This window comes from Anguilla anguilla, chromosome 6 (assembly GCF_013347855.1).
Source record: "Anguilla anguilla isolate fAngAng1 chromosome 6, fAngAng1.pri, whole genome shotgun sequence".
Lineage (NCBI taxonomy): Eukaryota > Metazoa > Chordata > Actinopteri > Anguilliformes > Anguillidae > Anguilla > Anguilla anguilla.
The window spans coordinates 46,047,736-46,066,958 of NC_049206.1; the positions used below are offsets into that span (position 1 = coordinate 46,047,736).

A 19,223-nucleotide genomic window follows, 5' to 3' on the forward strand; every position below is an offset into this window, starting at 1 on the left:
CTACAAAGGGATATTTTAAAATCTGGCCCATGACATCAGCGCTACTGCTGGTTTTCTCTTCTGTCCGACAGTCCACAGTCCGGTAATGGCACTCACTGGCCACAGATTACACTCAGCTGGGGGCAGCAGGTTTGAATCAGTCCCTAATTAGAGAGGAGGAACGACAAGCAGCAGCTCTAATGGCCCCGAGGGTCAGATTTCAGCATCCCTGGCCTAAATTTAATGTAATGCCCTTCTCTAAGTCGTCCGAGATAAAAAAAAACTAAAACAAAATGTCCGAAAATGTAAATGTAACAGGGGTGGAAGGGGGAACAGAAGGCAACACAATGCCACAGTTTACACATCATTTCTCTGCTGTTCAATTACATGGATTACAAATGTTTTAAAATGGTGTTCCAAAGCTAATGAAGAACCTGTCAACCACGCTAGACAGGTTCTTCACGAGCCTATCCTACAAATGGTGGAACACCCCCATTTGGATTCTATATTGCCAAATGCAGTGCATGATCTGAAAGCCGATACAAGGAAGCTGGGAACACGAGGCTCTGTTAGTACGCTTGTGCTCCAGTTCCCCCTCAAATCAGGTGAATATATTCTTTGCCTTAATACTAAATATTATTTTCAGTTATTTTAAATTCTGCAATAGTCAAATTAGGTTACTATGTAAAAAATAATTGTGGGGGTATGACATTACTATCAAAATATTTCTTTCTGCATAGACGCACATTTGTGGATGCAATTGGCAGTGATTACTAGCCACCAGTGACAACTGTGGACTAAAAGTTCTGGGTACTTTTGGTGGAAACGTGGCTTAAGGTTAATGGCTTCACGTAAAAGTATTTTACTTTTATTTAGAACATTCCGTGGAATTCCAAGGCAGAGCGATCCCCATATTTTTTTTCAAAATGCCTTTTCAAGGGCAGTGGTGTATTTATTCTGGTAAGGGCCCCACGATGCTGTAAAGTGGAACTCATTTTCTGACCAAACGTCGATAACGGAATCACGTCAAATGAAACGGCGGTTGTAGAGAGTCAAGAAAACGCAAACCCGTTGCTCTCAAGGTCCAACTTTATTTAAAACCTGCTTTTTGTAGATCCACTTTTCTCACGCGCACATTTAAATAAATTCCATATAAAATCTGCTGTCTTGGTACGGTCGTGGTGGTGGCGGTCTTTCACGCCACCTCCTCCATGTAGTCTGCCCCCTGGCTGAGCTGCGACACGCTCAGGTCCTGAGTGAGGTCATCCAGCTGCGAGACAGAAAGGGGGAGGGGCAAACGGAGAGTGAGAACCATAACGGGGGGGGGGGGGGGGGGGGGGGGGGGGGGGGGTGCCGCGGGTGGTGACCCGCATGAAACTGATGATAGCTGCTAATTTGGGGGTACAGCCTGCAACAGACACCCCAGGAAGGCTTCAGACTCCCACACTGACGTCTCCGGGACCGCACAGGCCCCCCCCGCTTCCCTCATTCGCAGCCTGGTCCCCACTTTCTAGAACTTTCCGGCAGACGCTGCGTGTCAACGCGGTCTGCGAGTGCGTACGATCCAATACTACGCCTCCCGCTGTGGTCGTATGAGCTGATCTCTCGGCTGAACGCCCTACTTTTTGGTTTGACCTCATTTTTTAAAGAGTATCGGTTCCGAGCTTTTCGATGCTCATGCACCACCGCGCATTGCCAAATGCAAATGAGCATCATCTGATTAAAAGATAACCGAGGAAGTCGATAGCGCCACGTGCGACCATTGCAGGTGCTGAGAACTAAATCCTGGGAGTCCAATGAAGGCCAACCTCATCAACCTGTTGCTGGCCTGTACTCAAGGAAGCACATGACCTTCAGGAGGCCTACTTCTACTTAGTACACCCCATGCTCAGGACCGGTGTGTACTTTACCAGGGACGTTACGGGGGATCTTCTTAAACTCTCCGGCCCAGTGATGTGTTCCTTTTCCCGCGGGTTAAAGCAATCCGAAGCAGGGCTTCCTGGTGGCTTCTCTGCGTTGCGTTTCAAAACCAGCTTCCCCATTCCCCCGTGCGCACACCAGGGATGTGACGGTATACCGGTATGACAGTATACCGTAAAACTCAAATGTGAAATAGTACTATCATAAACGTAACGTAATTCCGTGACAGTGAATCACGTGACGAAAGCTATTTTCATGCGGGGAATTTTTTTTTTTTCAACCAGTGCCCAAATGTACGATAATTTCGCCATTTCAAAAAATGACTAAATCCCCTGACTGCTGATTCAGGATCCGGTTTGCCTTTTTAACAAATCTGATCCTAGATCTGTATTTAGAGGCAACGTCATTTAAAAACACAGGTTGCGTCGTTCCAGCCAATCATTATGCTTGACGCACGACGTGCGTGCCCCCCATGGGGGCGAGCAGCTGCGCGGCTGCCGTTCTCCCGCTCGTTCTTTCTGATGTAAAATGTAAGCTAGCTCGCTACCTACAAATTACCAGCGATGTTATTTTTTTCATTCGTGTAAAAAACGAGTTAAAAAAACCAGCAAAATGAGGAGGAGTCAGGCGAAGGCAGGGGAGAGGCAAAGAGGAAGTCGGAAGGTTGTTTATCATACCGTGAAACTTTCATACCGTCACATCCCTAGTGTACACACTCCGCCTTCCTCAAACCAGGGATAGGCAACGAGGGCCATATCTGCTTTTGGACTGCAGACCAGCTTCCGCTCTAAGTTATTATTCAGCCTTATCGCTTGCGTGATCTGAACTTTTAGCTACGTTCCCTGAGATGACCCGCAGATGGTGACTGTTCTTGCGCCCGCGTGCCTGCATCGCAGCGTTTTATTGCGGTCTACTGAATCATTGTCGGGTGCGTAAGACCTATTAGCTGATCAGCCGGGGTAACAGGCGGCAGCTAGAACCTGCGTGCACTGGCCCCTCCAGGACGGGAGCGGCCCACCCCTGCTCTGCGCCGTCTCGCAACCCTTCACAGCGGCTAAACGGAGAGTGCCGCGATGCAGGCACGGCGGGGGCGTGAAGCCCATCTGTGACCCGCGCGCGGGTGGCGGCGGCGGTGCGAGAGCTACCTTGTCGCTTCCGTCGGGTCCCTCGATGGAGACCTCCTCGATCTCCTCCCCGATGCTCAGCTCGCTTCTCGAGTTGTCCGATCGGTGGCTGGTGCTGAGCGAGAGCAGCGGAAGGGCGAAAAGAAAAGCCACAAGGATGTTACCGTTACTGTGTACTCTCACCGCCCAAGTCAATCATAGGCATTGGCTTAATAGGCAGTGTGTGTGTGTGTACGAATATGTATGTACATACGTATGTACGTATGCATGCATGTATGTACTGTATACTCCAGGGGCATCCAATCCTATTCAAAAAGGGCCGGTGTGGGTGCTGGTTTTTTGTTTTGGCCCAGCACTGAGACACCCGATTCTACTTATCGGGGTCTTGATCGAGGACCACGGCGGTGGGCTAAAACAAGAACCTGCACCCACACCGGCCACTTTTTCGGATACGATTGAATTGGATCCCATTGGTACACACACAAAAGAAACAATTATTGGTTCTAAAGCATACATACCTGTTGAAATCGTCGTCATAGTCGTTGTCTTCGTCTGCACATAAAAAACAGAAATGATTAAAAACCATCCTTTTCTTCAAACTACTACTTCTTCAGGACCTATATCTAATCTACAGCTTTCTGAGAATGGGGAAGGGGGGTTAAAAATAACTCTACTCAGATATGCATTTTGCAATTGCTTGATTGCACGCACGCACACACACACACACAAAAAGTCAGTAACACTGAAATCCGTGAAGGCAGTCAGACACAGCATTTCCGTGCAACGCTCAGCCAATCGCAGCGACCAGACTCCGAGCACTGCAAACCACACGCCCCACTGCCGGTGGTCAGAGAGACATCAGGAGGAAACCACAGTATCGCTGTACTCCGACAGCTCAGAAACTGCAGATACAATGGACATACCGGACCCAAGAGCTGCGTCTCTGCTGTTCACGGCCTTCGAGTCCCTGGATCCTTTGTCTTTGTGATTACCTGCAATAGAGTATGGTGAGAAGACTTAGTGTGAAGCGGATACACTTTGCTCTTTGTGGTCAAGTCAATTTATACAAAGCCATTGTGTTTGCATTGGGTTTGAGAAAGGGGAAAGGTCCTCGGTTTAAACAGGTGCAGGAAGGTTCTGGAAGGTTTCTCTCTGAGGGAAAGAAGGGGGGGGCGGGGGGGGGGGGGGGCGTACCAGTCCTCCTTTCGGGGGGGTCCCGCGGGTGCGGCTCTCCGCTCTTCAGCCGGGGGCCCTCTCTCGGGGGGGGCGGGGGGCTGCCCGCGGGTCTGCCGGGGTCCGCCCTCCTGAAACGCAGCGGGGGAAACGCGGGGTCAGGGGCGAGGAGCCGGCCTCGGCCACAACGCGGGCCGAGCGATCAGCCATCTCGGATTACGACATGCTTCTCAAGCTGCGATAAAACCGACTTTGATTTCATTAAGGGCCCGGGGAAGCGTCGGATGTTTTTACGCAGAAAGCTTTCGGTGCGTTCGGAAAACAGAGCCTGAAGAGCCCGCCGAAGCGTATCGAAGGCTTCCGCGAGCACCGGCGCGCCACGACTGCGCCGGATCGCAGCCCCGAACGCTCTGAACCACCCCCTCGTTACGAAAGCCTTCTGGGGGCAGCCGACGAAACGTCGTGTGGCTAGAGCAGCCCCGAATCGCTCCCTGGACGACGCCGCGCGAGGGACAAAAAGCGCAAATCTGTACTTCCGTTCCCCGAAACGCACGCGACACGAGCTCCGGCGCACAGCTAACCGCACCGCTACTTTACGGACTGAGCCGAGCGCTACACCCAGCTTTGCTAATCTGAGTCAGGCTGAAATGCTTTGTTTTAACCTGGCCGGCACAAACGCGCCGTCGAACGCACGTTTACCGAGAGGTAACGCCGTAGCGCGGCGGCCGAACCCGCGGCGTTGAAACGGTACCGAGCGAAAGGGCGTTCGGACCTTGCGGGATGTGCGGGGCGGGCGCGGGGGACGGGGGACGGAGATGCCGTGGCGGACGAGGGTTTGGGTTTGGGGGCCGTGAGGCGTGGGGGGGGGGGAGGGGGGGGAGGGTTGGGTTTTTGGGGTGGGGGGGGGGAGGACAGAGGAGGAGCTGAAGACTCAGGCTCACCTCCCGTCGGGCTCGGGGCTGTACCCTCCCCCGTTATCGCTGTCTGAAAAGGGGTCGTCCGCGTCCGTGTCGCTGTCTACGGCAGAGAGACTGAGCCCGGAACCGCCAAACACAGAGGAAGAGAGACAGAGAGAGCGAGAGAGACCAGATGTACGGGAGAGCAGAAACTGGTGAAGGAAAGACAAACATATATACTCGCACATATACACGCACAGACATATAACGCACACACACACACACACACACAAACTAAAGAGGAGAGGCTTTAAATATGAATCCTGATGCAAAACTATAGCTTCTAGACACAATAAAATTGGTAACTAAACATACTAAATGGGTCAGCAGTGATGCAAAGTCCCTTCACACTACCAATATGCGTCTGAAATGTGCCTCATTGACACTCATTAATTGGTGACTTGCTTTATTCAGAAAGTCATTGTACCACCAAAATGATCATCATCGTTTATACTTTTTTAGCCATCCTAACTACTGAAGTTATAAATTTCGCTTTCTAAATGACACAATTAGCTGGCAGCTGTCTTTTCATCTCTAAAGGGCAAAAATCTCTGATGTTAGATAGACTAGTCCTTATACCCGACTTACTGTAATGTGCAGTCCAAATTTACTGACTGCATGTGATGCACAGTACACACTGACTGTAATGCGCTGCACACAGACTGTAATGCAATGTGAACATTTACTGACTGCTCGTGATGCGCTGCACACAGACTGTAATGCAATGTGAACATTTACTGACTGCTCGTGATGCGCTGCACACAGACTGTAATGCAATGTGAACATTTACTGACTGCTTGTGATGCACTGCACACAGACTGTAATGCAGTGTGAACATTTACTGACTGCTCGTGATGCGCTGCACACAGACTGTAATGCAGTGTGAACATTCACTGACTGCTTGTGATGTACTGCACACACAGACTGTAATGCACTGCACAGACTGTAATACAATGTGAACACTTACTGACCGTAACGCCCAGCACGCACATTACTGACAGTAATGCGTTGCGTGCTTGCTGTATTCACTGACACGATACAGACCGCTCGCTGAGACGGGCTGTGCGCGCACTTACTCGTTGAGGCTACTGCTCTTCCTCAACGGGGGGAGGGATCCCCGGGAGAGGCTGCTCTCCTTCGCCGGCCGGCCCGCCCTTCCGGAAGAACAGAGCGCGTGCACAGACGCAGGGGGAGACAGACACACACAAGTCAGAGACAGAGCGGAACAGAGGAGAGACGCCGGCGGGGAGAGCGCACGCAGCTGAGCAGAGAAGAGACGCCAGGCGCGTCACTATTAGTTAAACATGGAAAAGGTTGTAGGACGGAGTGTAGCTCAGTGGGTAAGGACCTGGGCTTGTAACCGAAAGGTCGCAGGTTCGATTCCCGGGTAAGGACACTGCCGTTGTACCCTTGAGCGAGGTACTTAACCTGCATTGCTCAGTATATATCCAACTGTATAAATGGATACAATGTAAAAAATGCTATGTAAAAGTTGTGTAAGTCGCTCTGGATAAGAGCGTCTGCTAAATGCCTGTAATGTAATGTAACTATTAAAGAGCGCTCCGTAAAACGTCCTCCCCCGAGGAACAAGAGGGGAGACGACGCGGAACGGAAAAGAAATCGGATAGGAAATTGGCCGACGTTTAGCAAAACAACGCGGCGGTGGCAAATGTGCCATTTGCGCTTACCGGCTTGTAACAAACTGCGAAATGGTGCATTACCTGTTTCTGTCAGCTTTGACGTTGTTATTTGACACTATCCATGTGCGTATTAAGGTGCAGCAACTTTCTTACGGGGTTTATGGTGGACCGATAATCTATGCACGCGTGTGTGCGCGAGTATCCTGTGTATTCAGCACATGTAAACACGCGTATTAACGTGTGTGTGTTTAAACTCATTTGACACACTTGATGTGTGTGACGCGTGCACATAGTCACCAAATATTTTAACAAATCGTTCTGCTAACATATTGCACCCTAAAGAGCAAAAATGTAATGTACTTACTCTTTGCGACTATTGTTGTTTTCAGAGAGACTTGCCTCTGAGTGACTTTTATCTGCCTTGGCGAGATTACTACTTCCAAATGCAGCAACGACAAGGAGGGAGAGAGAAAAAAAAATGGCTTTATTGTGATACAACAGCACCCAGTATATTGGCTAGTGTGACTAAGGACACTGCAAATACTCCTTTTTGATTTTAAATAAAAATAAAAACGCATCTTGAATGTGTTGAAATACAAATCCACATTTTCATTTTATTCAAACGCCGCCACGTTTCCCCAGAGTTCCCTTGTTTTTCTGCCGTCCGTCAATTCTCCGTCGATTTCGCGCGACGCGTTAAGTCGAGAAACGCGTCGGTCGCTTACCAGCCGAACGTCTTCTTTGGTCTCGGCAGGGGGTCGTCGAAGAAGGAGTCCCCCTCGTCCTCGTCCTCCTCCACCTCCGCGTCTGCGCTCTTCCTCGGCAGGGGCGGGGCTTCGCCGTGTTTCGGCTCCCTGGACGACGCCTGCGCCGGGCCCTTGCCCTTCGTGGAGCCGAAGGTCAAGCTGGCGTCGCCGTGGCTCACCTCGACTCCCTGGACAACGCGCACAGATACCAACCCTAAAGATGAACTCTAAAAATCCACAAGCCCTCGGGAGGCCCAAAAACTCCCTAGGCCTTCATTTATTCACTTTCACCGCAATATGCAGAGAGGTTTCAGATGGAAATGAATCACTTAAAAAAAGCACCATTAAGTGTTAGCGAAGCCGAGAAGCCACCGCGTGGGAAGCAGTGAGAGCTCGTGAGATCCAAAGACAGCTAGGCTATCGGCGAAGCTCCGGGTTGGGGCGTCCATGCACATGGTTATACCTGCATTAAAATCAGTCGGCCAATAGCAACTATACAAAAGGGCTCATGCAGTCTCCTGACAGCACAATGGATGAGTAACAGCACCTTTGCGCTGTATGCCAAGTGAAACCAAACATCTAATCTAAAGTTGTCCGGCTGGCTGAACATGAACTGACAACAATGCCAAAGCAAAACTGTGGCATGTTGCAACCGCCACAGGCAAATTCTAAACAGGGCGACCGTATTCTCTTTTCGGGAAAGGAATTCGGACCGTCCTCTTCGATGTGACAAAAGATGAATTGTTTGTGTGCGCTTACGGTCAGTACATACAGGAAATTTTGATATCGCAGCGAACGCTTGCTGAGAAACCACGGGAACCGTCAACGTGGTGGTCTGAGGTTAGTCTGCCCCTCACGCACGCCGAACACAGCGAAGAGGCCCCGACAACAAAGCAGGAAATACAGCAGAAGGTCATCGAAGGCTAACTGCAACAAAAAATCTACAGCAAGAGCTTCCCTGTACAGACAAGGACGTGTTTGCCCGACTGTACGCGAGCTCCCTTTTCTCTTAGAGAGAGCTGCTAAAAGTCACGGAGTATGGCAATACTGTAGAGCTATGCTTTGTAGATCCTTGATGGGAAAATAGACTTGGCTTGTGTTGTTAAAGAATTAAAAAGGAAGTGCTAGACTCCTAAAGATGAGACTGACCTTGGTTCAACGAAACTCAACCGTCAGGGAAGGGAAATACAATCTGTTGCCAGACAGGTACTGTTTTTGTCGAGAGAAAATTTCCCCCCGAGTTTCAGATGTGCAAATAATTTCTTTGGCGCGATAAATACCCTGCCAACAAAAGGGTCGGACAACGGTAGAAAAATTCCCACCGAAACGACCTCGGGCGTAATTTCAATGGCGCCATCGTGTTGAGCGCCTCGCATGATTTCCCGAGCTGGCACGTGAGCACCCCGTTGCTTAGCGGCATGCATTTACCTTGGCGCCAGCCTTCTCTTCCTCATCCTCCTCTTCCTCACTGTGCTTAAGAAATCCTTTAAATCTGGGTATCTGAGCGCAAGAACACAGTCGTGAGCCTCCTGCTTCACTCAGATCCTCGACAAACACACTCAGCAGTAGTCCCTTAAGTAGGAAATGCTAAGCAGCACATCGGCATGGGATTACAACATGAGAAGCTAGCCCTCCAAACTGGGCATGTTGATGGATTTTTATCAATTTCATCTTAACATATTCTTATCATGTCTGTTTAGGGACCGCTTTCTTAAAAAAAAGTCCAATACAAAAAAGAAGAAGAACTGAAACCATTAAAACCACTAACCTCTTCATCCTTCTCAAAGACAGCATAAAAAGAAACCAAAATTATAGGCTCCCCATTTTATTCAAACTAATCTCCTACAAACAACCTAACATCTCTAGGGTACTGACAGCATATTTTTAAAAATTTGGTTTGGCTATTTTAGGGACAATCTCTTGAGTGTAAGCAGATCTAAATAGCAGTAGGCTCACCATGTGATTTTCTAGGTTGAATTTGATCTCTTAACTCTTAACAGAGGTCTAACCTTGAGAACCTCAAGCTGCTAAACTTGAGAACCACAAAGGTTCCAAATAAACACACAACACGGATCATCTCGGTTTACAGCTAGCCACGGACAAAAGCATAATTCCACTTACATTTTGAGTAAAACTTTTTAGGGTTATGACTTTTTAAATGCAATGCTTTTTTAAAAAAAATTTTTATAACTTAAAAGAACATTCCAAAGTTGAAGACCAGGCCAAAGTCATGCACTTAAAATGCACAGCAAATCCAAAAACATTGAAGCTGAAGATGCAAAACAATTGTCAGATGACATTTAATTAAGTTTAATTAAAAGAATGTCATCACATGCCACCGCCACCAATCAGCAGTTTAATAGCCAAGTTATCACAGGCGAACAGGTGACACGTTAGAAGTATTATACAAATAAGCGACCTACCTTACTGGAAGGTGATGTACATATGTTCTCCTCAGAAAATTTATTTGAGGTTGGAATGATGTCCGTGACATCACTGCAGACCTTCGAGACAGAATTACACTGCGTTTTATAGTCAATGATATGTGAAATGTCACTTAGGTCGCATTAATGATTCGCACAATAATGAAAACGATCATGTGAATAAATGAGAGGTGACTCACCACACTTCTACACTGGATAAACAAACGCTTATACATCCCCAGAAATTCCTGGAATTCTATGGCTGTGTACACCAATCGCAAAACAGTGAAATATATTGAGTGGTTAATAAGCCATTCGAGTACTTGACATGAGCGGCAAACACATACGAGATGACAGGGAATCGTGGTCATTTTCCTCACAGCCGTTAAAACACGACTAAGTCTTTTCAAGTAAAAATAGTTTTTGTTTTTTTAAACTGTCACACAATAACACGCGTTTAAAACATACTTACAGTTACTGAAGTCCTTGTCTACAGCTCTGAATTCATCTGTTAGGTATCGCTCGAGCATATTCCTTTAACAAACATATACGGAACAAACAGAATACATGGAATATGAGTGGAAGAAAAGCTGGAATAGACAGTTCACCAATGCAGTGCCCGTTTATTCAAAAAGTCTTAAAGCCATTTAGACAATTTGCTAGCATATTATAGGGTCCCAGCAGAGCACGCTATGTTATATATTATGGTATATTATGTGAAAAAAGAGACTAAGGCTCTTGCAACAACAATGGTGTGTGAAATGTCACCTAAATTGCAACAGGAATTAACAAAATTACAATTAAAATGTAAACAAATAAGAGGTGACAATTGCTAAGGGTTTCACAACGTTTTTGTAGACCTAGCCTAGTGGAGGACTGCTCGTCCTCTCTGGGCAACAGGCAGCAATGGGTTCAGTGCTTAGGCCTGGAGTAAAAGGTGCATCAGATCCAATTTACTCCAAATGCAAATGGACGCGCAGCCCGGTGGAGGAGCAGAAAGTCGACACGTACTTGTGGAAAGCGGGGAAGAGATCGGAGAACAGCGTCCTCAGCTCATCTTTGCTTATTCCGCCACTTTTGTCCTAAAAAAAACAAGATGAAGAATCGCTGTATGAAGACACGCCCCAACATAGTTGTACAGAACCATGATCGCTACTGTCAATATGGTCATAAAGGAGATATTCAATAGATAACAAACTGTCAGTCTGTCCTGAAAAACATGATTTTCGGTCTGAATTTATAAAATGCAACTTCACCATGGTTTTCCTTTCTCATGTTTTAACCAATGTGATACACAAATACACCATTTGGAAAAAAAAACAAAAACGTGGTAACAGGACTTGGTAGCATCTCTCTTACAGTGTTGGATAACAATAACCCAGTCATAATAGAACACAGCTTTAGCACATGCCACTGATGAAACATAATCACTGTCCGAGACTCACTGTCTGTTGTCATTGCATTACGACTTTTTCCTATCAAGCTGTGTCCGCTAATGCATTGACTGTGTTCAATGACTAATGCACAAGTCATGAGCATGGCTGAACTGATAGCTGCAGCAGTTGTGGATAAATAAATAAAATATATGTGCAAAATCACCTTGTCATAAAAGTCAAATTTCCTCCGGGCATCAGCAATCTGCCTGGGAGATAACTCCTGAATAAACACACACGTTCCCACAGCATTATTATTTAACACATTGCAATATCATTCAGTGCATTGGTACGGATTGCATATTTTTTTGCATATTTTGTGTCAAGTTTATTTTCAGCCCAACCGTACAGTATATTCAACATCCCATTCCCATTTTATGTAGACACATACACGTATATCTCCTTGGTGTCGTGCAAAAAAAATTAAAATAAATAAATGTGCAAAAAGGTCTATTCAAATACAGAAAAAATACATTTTGTGTTTTTGTAAAATGCACCAATATGGTTTAGTCACATCTGGTTTATAAAAACACATCAGTTCTTATAACACATTTACTGTACATAAAGTTGAATGAGAACCATCAATGTGTAATTAAAAAAAAAGGCAAAATGTTTTTGCATAATAGGGCATATACTATATAGTAGAACCTTGGAGATACACAACTCGAGTTATGCAGTTATGAGTGGTTAACAGGAATGAAACTAAAGTAGGTCTTATGCAGTTAGACCTTAATTAGGCCAGAAATTAACCCAGAACTGTTCATTGACTTTTTAAAAACCAGTAACCTTAAAAAAAAAAGGTTAAACGCCTCACGTAATCCTACTATTTTTGATTTTTTAAAAATCAGTATTACTCATTAAAGATAATTTTTTCTGTAGTGCAGAGCCCTTGTTTGCCTCACTGCAGAAGGCCATGTGAAAGGAAATGATTTACTCGCCGAGTACAGTAAGTGAAACCGTATTAACTATGAAACAAATATGAAAAAGTAGGACAAACTTGTTTTGCACAAACTTGCTGATGAACAGGAAATACTTTTTTTTTTCTTCTTCAAACAGAACTTCTTGTAATTACTGTTGTTCAATCTACTTATGACCTATATACCAGCGGAGAGACAATTATATTATACGAACAAATATAGAAAATATACAAAAATATACACAATATACAAAAGAGCTAATACGAAAGTAGTGCCATTTTTCACGTAACTCAGACCTCAGATATTTACATATTTGGACTGTCATGTACTCATTAAAAAACATGCCTTCTGAATGTGCTACGTAATATATAATGCTATATTACTGCTACTGTACGGCTCCTGTGTTCAAAAAATAATTTCCTGTGTGATTGGGTATATTTGAGGACTGGTGTGCTTATGACGTTGGGGTAATAACAGATACACGGCTCTCTACCTTGGGAATAGGCACGGTTCTTTCTCCCTTGAATTAGGAATCCCCGGAGAACGCAGCAAGAGGGAGGGGGAAAAAAACATCAAGAGGTTAGACATTTCACTAAAGCATGCCGTGGCTTCACATTATCGGACGCAGAAATGCATTTCAACTATAGTAAACTTATATACTCTTAAAGGGCTTGCTAGATATCGTATACAGTAAACTAAAAAAACCTGAATGACCATAATGGCCAAAAAACTTGCGTCTCAGCAGTTAATTTGCACCCTTGTGATAATATAACCTGTCACACTGAATACAGCCAGAAAACTCTAAAATAACGTGTGCCCCACTCTCACTCGTATGGTAATTAGACACACAACGATAAGCATGATTTCCGGTTTGTATGTTCAACACACCTGCAAACAACTTCCCCTTCCCCCACCTTTTTGTTTTTGATTAGTCTGGGCTTGAGAGACAAAGTGCCCCATAGGCGACTGAGAGGATGGAGAGAACGAATGAAGAATATTCACTCTCGCTGCACCGGCCACAGACTCAAAGATTCAGGCCAGCCAAAAGATTGCAGCACACCATTTCCCTGGGTTACCATATATTACAAGCGACCAGCCACCTAAAAACCGCTAGTTCGCAGGGAATTTCCCACACCGCGCCCACACGTCTCTTTATGAAAAATGTCTGGCTCTGTCACAGAGCGTGTTTTTTTTAACCTCCACTGTGACATTTCAGACGATCTGCAGGCCCGATTTAAACCACATGCCATGTGCCTCATTAACCGAGTGACACAAATATACTGCGTCAGTTACAAATAATTAATTGGTCACAAATATTTTGTCTGTGCACAAAAAAAAGAAAAGAAAAGAAAACTGTCCTAAGGTTGGCCCTGTTGAAAGGCATCGTTAGCATTCAATGAATGCTGTGTTCATTTACTGTGCAGTGATCTGCATTCGAGTGAATCCTGGCAAGTACATCATCGTTATAAAATTAAAAACAATTATGCTTGCTATTAGAACTTCGTCATTCAAAGTGTGAATGAAGCTTGTAAGAGTCACATTTGTTACATCAAATCAGTTAATGTTCAGTGCAAAGCTGAGCACAAGGAAAAGCTTTACTTATTTGAAGCACTACTGAAAGCCCACGGATCTATTTCCAAATGTTCAGTCACAGGCTTGGTAAAAATGGAGAAAGATGAACACGTGAACATGAACGCTTGCAGTGATTTTCCCAGCACTGTCGAGGTGGTCGGGCTGCTGCATGCTGTAGACCTGGGCTTGCAAGTGGACCCGACCTAAACCTCTGCTGAACTAAACGACCGTAAAACGGTGCCATACTTTTTACTGCCACCGGAGGCGCCAATACAGCCGGCAACGCGGTTAGCCAATAATGGTGTCAGTGTAGCTGCTGTTTTTTTCCCCAAATGGCCCACAGTGTCATATGTAAACAGTGTAGCCAGGCTGGGAACGAACGGACTGTGAGTGAGTCAGATGCGCGAGAGTCACCTCTGAGAACACGGAGGCTCTGTCCTTGTGCCGGCTCCTCTTCACCAGCTCCAGGAGGAGGGGCGTGCCCCTGTTACCCTCCTGCTCCGTGACGCCCAGCTCGCGGGCCACCGCTTCCCTGCTCTCCAGGCCATTCAGCTGAACGGGAGGATGCAGGGTTAGCCGCAGAGCCACAGGTGCACGGACACACGCACACGTACGCGGATGCATACACGCAGGCATTATTCAAACGGAGAAAAACAAGGAACTGCCTGTGGTGGTCCTCTGCTTTTTCAGTTCCCCAATGCAGGTTTCAAATGCTTTGCACAGGTGCTGGGTTAACAATGACATATCTGACACTACACTACAGACGGTACACTCATAATTTTTGTTCTAGAACTCAGACTAAACGAAATTCCAACCGATTATGATTCCATTGCATCCTATAGGTTTGTAAAAATTCCTGCAATTTTGAATCCTGGTAAATTTTGATTGACAATAATTCATTTTGGTTTCCACAAAAAGATTTGGTTCAAGTTTGTGACTACTTGGATTTAGATGCACCTCATCAGCTATTCCAACTGATATTGATATTAATATCTAATATTACCCTTCACCCCTTTTCAGTTATAGCTGAAATAGTTAAAGCTTCAACACTATATGAGTGATGCTCTCTGTTGCTTGATGCCCATTCATTTTACAGGTGGCAACAACAGCAGAAAGTCAGCAGTAACACATTCAAATGTATTACATTCAGCATAGGGGCGACATAGCTCAGGAGGTAAGACCGATTGTCTGGCAGTCGGAGGGTTGCCGGTTCAAACCCCGCCCTGGGCGTGTCGAAGTGTCCTTGAGCAAGACACCTAACCCCTAACTGCTCTAGCGAATGAGAGGCATCAATTGTAAAGCACTTTGGATAAAAGCGCTATATAAATGCAGTCCATTTACCATTTACCAGCATAAAGTACTGCATTAAATGATCAGGTACATTATTTAACACCTGAGAAAGCTGTGCTCATTGCACCCAGCCACAGAATCCCAGGTCAGTCATCCAATCACATTGCTGCAATGCGCTTGGAATCTGCACCGTAAGAAATGCATACTCACAGAGTTAATTTCTGGCTGAAAGACGGCAAGCGTGAAGTCCAAATTAAAAACCTGCAGGAAATCTGTGATGAGGCTGGCCACCAAACGTCCTACACAGGGAATAAACAGATCGTTAGTGCCGATACCACTGCACGAATCTGAAAATCTCAAAGGGCCAAACCCATATTATTGAATAGGAAACCCAAACAATTCACATTGCCATTTAATTTAGCAATAGGAAGGGCAATCGGGTATGCAAGATGGCATACTGCATTACATTTGCACAAGACACAAGCAAATATAAATAATCCTTACCATCTTTGGTATTTAGACACTTCTTTAGGCTTTCATTCACAAGTGGAGTTTTATTCTATAAGGTAAAAAAGAGAACATTGAAATATTAAATTGATTTTTAATGTGGCTAACGTACCCTCTCTACAAAGCAATTCAGCACTTACAAATAATACAATACAATAAGCTCTTATATAGCACTCTTCATGCGTACATCCAAGGGCGCTTTACAAACAAAAATAAAAATATATAAATAAATAAATAAACAACCTAAGAAGTCAAAACTAAGAGGAATAGGCACATGAGAACAAGTAGGCCTAAGTCTTAAGATACAATTTAAAAGAACCAATTGTAGCTGATATGGCTTGGAATTGAATTCCAGAGGCATGGTGCAGCACAGCTAAAAGCTCTTCCCCCAACTGTTTTTAATTGGCAACGAGGAACCACTAAAAGTTCAGCAGTAGCTGAACGCAGGGTACGACAGGGAACGGTTCAATCAAATCCTGCAAATATGAAGGTCCAAAGCCATGCAATGCTTTGTAAGTAGTTAGCAACACTTTAAATTCAACCCAGGATTTAACAGGGAGCCAATGCAATGATTTAAGAACAGGAGTGATATGCTCTGAGCGGCGTGTGTGGGTAAGTACTCTGGCTGCTGCATTTTGTACTAATTGAAGTCGCTGTAACGTAGAGTCTGGTAGGCCAGTAAACAAAGCATTGCGATAATCAAGCCTAGACATTATAAAGGCATGAACCAGCATTATGGAATCTTCCTTAGACAGGATTGGCCTCAATTTCACAATATTGCGCAGGTGGAAGTAAGATGTCTTGACTACCGAGTTAATGTGGGCATCCAGGCAAAGCTCAGGATCCATTATGACTCCCAGATTTTTTATGGTTTTTGACAGTTTAAAAGAATGGCCATCAAATGGCACATCTAAACATGGGGACTTAGTCAGACTGTGCTTGGAGCCAACCAGCAATACTTTTGTCTTTTTGGAGTTAAGTTTAAGGCAGTTTGTTGTCATCCATGCCTGGATTCCATTGAGATACTAACACAAAGCAGCAACTTCCATCTCTGGTTTCATGGGAAGTGAGCAGTATATTTGTGTGCCATCAGTGTAACAATGAAATCCAAGGTTGAACTTCTCAATAATGTCAGAAAGGGGGAGCATATACAGGCTGAACAACAGAGGCCCGAGCACAGATCCCTGTGGGACACCATACCTCACATCACCCCTTTCAGAGCATGAATCACCCAAACAAACAAATTGTTGGCAGTTTGACAAATAGGAGGAAAACCACTCAAGGGCAGTGCCTCCAATCCCTGTATGGGTGTGCATTCTCTCCAGTAAGATACTGTGATCAATGGTATCAAAAGCAGCAGAGAGACTGAAAAGAAATAAACTAGATAGCTGCCCAGTATCAGCTGATCGTAGAAGGTCATTGCTGACCCTTATCAAAGCAGTCTCAGTGCTATGCCCAGAACGGAAGCCATATTGAAACTTCTCCAACATGTCATTTCCATTGAGATAGTCTTGAAGTTGGTTTACCACAATTTGTTCTACCACTTTTGCTAGAAATGGGATGTTGGAGACTGGCCTATAGTTCCCCATTTCCTCAGGAGACAGGTGGTGTTTTTTTTTAAGGAGTGGCTTAACCACAGCCAGTTTTAAGTCAGTAGGAATGCTTCCAGAATTCAACGAAGAGTTCACCATAGATGGACATCACACATGGTATTGCAGATGACGTACATATTCAGAATAAGTGTCATATTGTCATGAACCACTACCTCTACTTTGTCCTGCTCCTCCAATGCGAGAAAAACAGCAGCACGCAGTTCAGCCTACACAGCAAAATATATTTTAGAAATGCAAGTTAAACAACGACGGCAAAATACTAATGTTTACAATAGGTGTCAGCATCGACTGTAGCTAACATTACTCATTCAACAAAACTGCAAGTGGCAGAAGCCAAGAGCACGGCTATAAAAGGAACTCAGCACGAAACACCGGAACACCCTCTAGTAACAATTTCATGGCTATGATTACGTATGGTCGTTTGCTGAATCGTTTAATTTTCAGTACTGCATAGCGTATTTATAAGCAGTGCTGGGCAAACTACCCTGAAAGCATAGTACAAACTTGCTAGCCAACAGTTACTAATTTACAAGTCGCTTGCCACTAGATACTTAAGTGCTGACGAGAGCTAGCGACCTTTAGATAATATTACATTAGCTAGGTATCCACAATTTTACAAGACAACATACAATATTCTACAAAAAAACAGCTTGTTTTCTGCAGTGTTGAGCCTAATTCAAAATAAAGCTAACTTAGCTAACTGTAGCTCATGAGAAGCAATGTTTATGTAGAGACAACTAGTCTAAACAAGGTGTTGACTGTCAAGCCGTTGCAATGCTTCTAATGCCGGCATTACACTAACTAAAAGCGCTAACGTTAAGCTAGTTGACCTTTAGTAGAAACGTAGCTAGCTAACCTGTAACATTTTAATTCACTATATACAATTTATCATTAGATAACACAGCAAAACATGCAATTAGTCAACTAGCCATAGTGTAACATAGCTTTAACGTCAACCTACTATTTTAAAGCTTGATTACCGTGTTGTCAATGCTAGTTCTAGCTATGTTGCTCGCTAACTAACGTTAGCCATATCAGGCTATACTCGCTGTATAACATTTTTAAGTTCACCACCTGCGGCCTATGTTGCGGGCTAACACTAACAAAATGAAACCCGGAGTAGCATCGATCATTAATGAATCACAATTTCAAATCAACAAAGTATATTTAGAGCCATAACGTGTTCTTTCAGCACACGGCCTAGCTACCTTAATTTTATTGAGAACTCCGTTGTTTTCTAAGTTTTGAATCAGAAGATCACGTAGCTCCGTATCTTCCTCTGCTGCAGACATCTTTACCAAGACAACCAAACAAACGCCAGTAGCTATCTTGTCATTCACCACCGCACATTCGTAATGTCTAACTAGCTGGTAGATTATCTTCTTCGTCCGTTTATCAAAATCATTTTAATACGAGTAGTATATCAGAAAAAAAAATTGACAAAATTTTCCAAAGCTTTGTTTCTTTATACATTAAAGGGGAATAGATCGTTCTGTCTCCTGATACATCTTATATAGAAAATGTCTTCGTGTTTCAATCATAGGTTTGCAGTAGGTCCTATAATGCAGAATGCAGTTGCCAAGTCTGGTAATTCACTGAAGTCTCGATCTGTATATTTTGCATTTCTGATAGGTGATAAGCAAGAATTATGCACCAAAAGCCACCTGTATTGAATATAGCATCAGTGAAGAAAAACTGATCACTCAAGTTTACAATTCCTATCTGGCGTCTTGGATAAAAAGGTATTTATTTAATTTTATTTATTTATTTATGTAGGTTCTCCTATGTGTTTATTTTGGACAAATATTTATTTAATTATTTGCGGTATGATTGCTGATTGTTATTACACTAAAATAAACAGTATTTTAAGCATGTACTGTCCACTTATTGTCTGCATATTACAAAATAAATCAATCAAAATGTAAAAAAA

At 44.5% G+C, this 19,223-nt stretch overlaps 1 protein-coding gene across 13 annotated transcripts; it reads right to left on the reverse strand.

Moving 5' to 3' along the window:
* Window positions 1-1,050: 1,050 nt before the first annotated feature.
* Window positions 1,051-18,795, reverse strand: cep43 (centrosomal protein 43). 13 transcript variants are annotated; one of them, XM_035422857.1, is made up of 22 exons: window positions 18,502-18,795; window positions 17,446-17,499; window positions 15,678-15,732; window positions 15,384-15,472; window positions 14,298-14,435; window positions 12,805-12,831; window positions 11,561-11,617; window positions 10,973-11,043; window positions 10,434-10,495; window positions 10,162-10,223; window positions 9,962-10,042; window positions 9,307-9,318; window positions 8,967-9,038; window positions 7,518-7,726; window positions 7,157-7,228; window positions 6,229-6,306; window positions 5,138-5,227; window positions 4,218-4,327; window positions 3,947-4,015; window positions 3,542-3,575; window positions 3,045-3,138; window positions 1,051-1,249 (listed from the first exon to the last, which is right to left on the reverse strand). In XM_035422857.1, exons 1-22 carry the CDS (start codon window positions 18,583-18,585, stop codon window positions 1,175-1,177), a joined length of 1,695 nt encoding a protein of 564 aa, XP_035278748.1. In that variant the 5' UTR covers window positions 18,586-18,795; the 3' UTR covers window positions 1,051-1,174. The 13 variants fall into 13 exon arrangements, with proteins under 13 accessions (XP_035278748.1, XP_035278751.1, XP_035278750.1 ...); XM_035422860.1 differs by having other exon boundaries at window positions 9,307-9,315; window positions 18,502-18,794; XM_035422859.1 differs by having other exon boundaries at window positions 7,157-7,225; window positions 18,502-18,793.
* Between the last annotated feature and the right edge of the window lie 428 nt (window positions 18,796-19,223).

Coding starts and splice junctions, on each gene's coding strand:
- cep43 (XM_035422857.1), bottom strand. CDS start 18,585: ATGTCTGCAGCAGAGGAAGATACGGAGCTACGTGATCTTCTGATTCAA. Junction 15,733..17,445: donor AGGAGCAGGACAAAGTAGAG/GTAGTGGTTCAT, acceptor TTTACCTTATAG/AATAAAACTCCACTTGTGAA. Junction 5,228..6,228: donor AAGAGCAGTAGCCTCAACGA/GTAAGTGCGCGC, acceptor TTCCGGGCTCAG/TCTCTCTGCCGTAGACAGCG.